At 36.2% G+C, this 4912-nt stretch overlaps 1 protein-coding gene across 1 annotated transcript in view; it reads left to right on the top strand.

The window, feature by feature from the left end:
• The window catches only part of LOC109876751 (neuronal acetylcholine receptor subunit alpha-7), a 68785-nt gene extending 66955 nt beyond the window's left edge, over positions 1–1830 (top strand). Inside the window, exon 10 of the mRNA XM_031812948.1 lies at positions 1–1830. This exon is cut by the window's left edge and continues 433 nt beyond it. Within this exon, the coding sequence (XP_031668808.1) occupies positions 1–101 (101 nt within the window). The 3' untranslated portion in view covers positions 102–1830.
• The last annotated feature ends 3082 nt before the right edge of the window (positions 1831–4912 follow it).

The raw sequence follows: 4912 nt of genomic DNA, 5'->3' as shown, positions 1-4912 counted from the left end.
GTCTCATGGCCTTCTCTCTCTTCACCATCCTCTGCACCATCGGTATCCTCATGTCGGCACCTAACTTTGTAGAAGCCATTTCCAAAGACTTCTTTACCTGAGAGCTTGAAACGTTCACATGCTTTAGCCAATAAATACACTACATTGTTTTTGAAATCTCACATTACAAGACACATACTTATATAAAATGATTGAATATTTGTCTGTGATATAGAGAGAGAATACATTATGTCTGCATAAATATTCAATTTACAAGATGTACAGTTTTTTCACATTCAACTATTTCCCTGCAGGATGTCATCTGGTGGAAAATCGTGTTGTATGTAACTGGCTTAGAGGAATCTAGGCCTTAGATGTTAAAGCCAAACAACACAGAAGAGGTAATAGCCAAGCCTTGTATAGCTTTATAAATACCAAGGTTACTTCAGTTGAATCCAATGTGTTTTAGTCCACTTGAGTAATTGTTTATTGGCTTCCCTTTATAACTCTCTCAGTTCAAAACGTTCCAAAGCTTTTCTCTGATGTGGTGTAAAGAACAATTGATGGATACCTTTGGGTTCAAGGTTTCTGTCAAAGTTATTGTTGGTTTTGTGTTTGTAGATCGTGTGGTGATATGTAGTGTGTAGTTTTCTGTGATTTGAAAATATCCATCACAAAACACCTTTTTGAGTTTTGCCAACTTTATTTCATCATCATCATCATCATTATGTCTACAAGAACAAAACACCATACTCCATCAGCATTATGTCTACATGAACAAAACACCATACTCCATCAGCATTATGTCTACATGAACAAAACACCATACTCCATCAGCATTATGTCTACATGAACAAAACACCATACTCCATCAGCATTATGTCTACATGAACAAAACACCATACTCCATCAGCATTATGTCTACATGAACAAAACACCATACTCCATCAGCATTATGTTTACATGAACAAAACACCATACTCCATCAGCATTATGTCTACATGAACAAAACACCATACTCCATCAGCATTATGTCTACATGAACAAAACACCATACTCCATCAGCATTATGTCTACATGAACAAAACACCATACTCCATCAGCATTATGTCTACATGAACAAAACACCATACTCCATCAGCATTATGTCTACATGAACAAAACACCATACTCCATCAGCATTATGTCTACATGAACAAAACACCATACTCCATCAGCATTATGTCTACATGAACAAAACACCATACTCCATCAGCATTATGTCTACATGAACAAAACACCATACTCCATCAGCATTATGTCTACATGAACAAAACACCATACTCCATCAGCATTATGTCTACATGAACAAAACACCATACTCCATCAGCATTATGTCTACATGAACAAAACACCATACTCCATCAGCATTATGTCTACATGAACAAAACACCATACTCCATCAGCATTATGTCTACATGAACAAAACACCATACTCCATCAGCATTATGTCTACATGAACAAAACACCATACTCCATCAGCATTATGTCTACATGAACAAAACACCATACTCCATCAGCATTATGTCTACATGAACAAAACACCATACTCCATCAGCATTATGTCTACATGAACAAAACACCATACTCCATCAGCATTATGTCTACATGAACAAAACACCATACTCCATCAGCATTATGTCTACATGAACAAAACACCATACTCCATCAGCATTATGTCTACATGAACAAAACACCATACTCCATCAGCATTATGTCTACATGAACAAAACACCATACTCCATCAGCATTATGTCTACATGAACAAAACACCATACTCCATCAGCATTATGTCTACATGAACAAACACCATACTCCATCAGCATTATGTCTACATGAACAAAACACCATACTCCATCAGCATTATGTCTACATGAACAAAACACCATACTCCATCAGCATTATGTCTACATGAACAAAACACCATACTCCATCAGCATTATGTTTACATGAACAAAACACCATACTCCATCAGCATTATGTCTACATGAACAAAACACCATACTCCATCAGCATTATGTCTACATGAACAAAACACCATACTCCATCAGCATTATGTCTACATGAACAAAACACCATACTCCATCAGCATTATGTCTACATGAACAAAACACCATACTCCATCAGCATTATGTCTACATGAACAAAACACCATACTCCATCAGCATTATGTCTACATGAACAAAACACCATACTCCATCAGCATTATGTCTACAAGAACAAAACACCATACTCCATCAGCATTATGTCTACATGAACAAAACACCATACTCCATCAGCATTATGTCTACATGAACAAAACACCATACTCCATCAGCATTATGTCTACATGAACAAAACACCATACTCCATCAGCATTATGTCTACATGAACAAAACACCATACTCCATCAGCATTATGTCTACATGAACAAAACACCATACTCCATCAGCATTATGTCTACATGAACAAAACACCATACTCCATCAGCATTATGTCTACATGAACAAAACACCATACTCCATCAGCATTATGTCTACATGAACAAAACACCATACTCCATCAGCATTATGTCTACAAGAACAAACACCATACTCCATCAGCATTATGTCTACATGAACAAAACACCATACTCCATCAGCATTATGTCTACATGAACAAAACACCATACTCCATCAGCATTATGTCTACATGAACAAAACACCATACTCCATCAGCATTATGTTTGCACCTGTACATAAAAAAAACTCAAACTGATTTAATTGCCCTTTTGTTTATTTACTGATCATTTCAATACGTCGTAGTGCTTGGCCTTATAAAGCATCCCTAGAAGATTAGTGACAGGTGCAACATGTCCTCCATCAGCCTGGTCTCATAGACTAGACGTAGCATAGTCAATATACATCCGGGACTCTCAAATGAGTATATGTTATGTTTGGTATGGTGACATAAGACTGTCTTGGATTTCCGTAAATAATCATATGAAATGCTCTAAGACCAGGTGGCCTCCATTCATGACATTCTCACTAAAGTGTTTGTTACCACTTGTTTTTGTTGTTGTTTATTTAACAGTTTTACGGTAGATGTTGTACATGGAGTTTGAGGACTGATTATGTCAGTGCATTCTCCCTCTCTAAAACACATGAATGGAATTGAACCTGTTTTGATTGAAGCTTCATCTTCTTTTATTCTATTATCAAGTATCTGTGCCACATACAGTTTATGTTTTGTGGACTCTCACAAATAAATGTATTTTTCTAGATGTGAACTACAATGTATCTTGATTTAATTACAGTTTCTTTATCACTTACTAAGTATGTGTAAAGTGGGATATTTACGCAGTATATTACAGTATATTGCTATACTTTCAGCACTTCAGTTCATCAATAAGAGCATAAACTTTATTACAGTATCACCTACATAACATATAATGGCCATATTGTCTTCAAACAGCAAGAGCAAACCTGATATGCTTCTATACCTGCATTGCTTGCTGTTTGGGGTTTTAGGCTGGGTTTCTGTACAGCACTTTGAGATATCAGCTGATGTACGAAGGGCTATATAAATACATTTGATTTGATATGGTGATCCCTCAGAAATGTAGTCATTGCTTATATGGGTATTCAAGAGCAGAAATAATGATCAGTAAGATATAAATTTACTTTATCATGACTTGATCTCCCATTTTAGGCTAATATTACAATGTTATGATTATGAATAGATAAAGCTGTTGGCAATCTACTTTTTGCAGTATATAGGATGAAAACATATTGCTATCAGGCTGTTGTGTTATTTTCTAATGTAATCCATTTTAAGAATCAGACTAAGTATAATGATTCTGAAATACAGCTCTTAAATGTCATTGTTTACAACATTGGGATGTCATTTGTAGCCAGCAGCATGTTATTTATTACATATAAACCACCTTTGTCAGATAGTCAGTGCTTGACCTGGGAAGGAGCTCACTGGACTGAGGACCGGCACCTAAATCTTTCTACTGCTGGAGCTCCTGTTCCTCTTATAGAATATTATCTCAAAAGTACTGTGGAGCTCCTGTTCCTCTTCTAGAATATTATCTCAAACGTATTGTGGAGCTCCTTGTTCGTCTTATAGAATATTATCTCAAAAGTACTGTGGAGCTCCTGTTCCTCTTCTAGAATATTATCTCAAACGTACTGTGGAGCTCCTGTTCCTCTTATAGAATATTAGCCTAAAAGTACTGTGGAGCTCTTGCGCCTAGATATTTAACAGTACCGGCACCCAACATTAGTACTGACACCTATTTCAGTCCAAGTCAAGCACAGCAGATAGTCAAGATTTCACTTGGAGCTCATTCAACAGAGCCATTATGCTAAGAAGGAAACTAAGTGGATTGTGCTAAATATTTGCTGAGTGTGACAAACCACCAACACCCATTTCTTAAATAAATCTTTGTTATCAAAAGAGCATTTGAGCACTGGATAATTTAATGCTGCAGTAATGGATAGGCATATTCCACTTAGTATTTTGGCAACCCTTTCCATAATCATACTGGCAGTATAATGTTGAACAAATCAGACTTGAGGTACTGGAACTATGGCCCATAAAAGGCATTGTAAAGAGTATTTGGTATCTACTATATAACAATGACATGCCTATAAAGTTTTATTCTCCCTGCAAGTACAATGATGAAGTTGAAATGTTGTCTATTGATTTCAGATTGAGGCCGAGGTGGGTCTACGACTGACAAACTTTATTTAGGCCTAGTTACTTACTGTATAAACATTTGTAAAGGATGATTTTTAAAATGATATTATTTGTGGCTATTTGATGTTCTCCGGTTAACTTTAGGTGAGCTAAACTTCTACATACGCTAGAAATGTGTATCTAACTACACCTAACTCAATTTTCAGGGAAAGTAGGGTTGCTTCCCAGG

Source organism: Oncorhynchus kisutch, unplaced genomic scaffold (genome assembly GCF_002021735.2).
Source record: "Oncorhynchus kisutch isolate 150728-3 unplaced genomic scaffold, Okis_V2 Okis03b-Okis08b_hom, whole genome shotgun sequence".
Taxonomy (NCBI): domain Eukaryota; kingdom Metazoa; phylum Chordata; class Actinopteri; order Salmoniformes; family Salmonidae; genus Oncorhynchus; species Oncorhynchus kisutch.
This window is presented reverse-complemented; position numbering and strand designations above follow the sequence as displayed.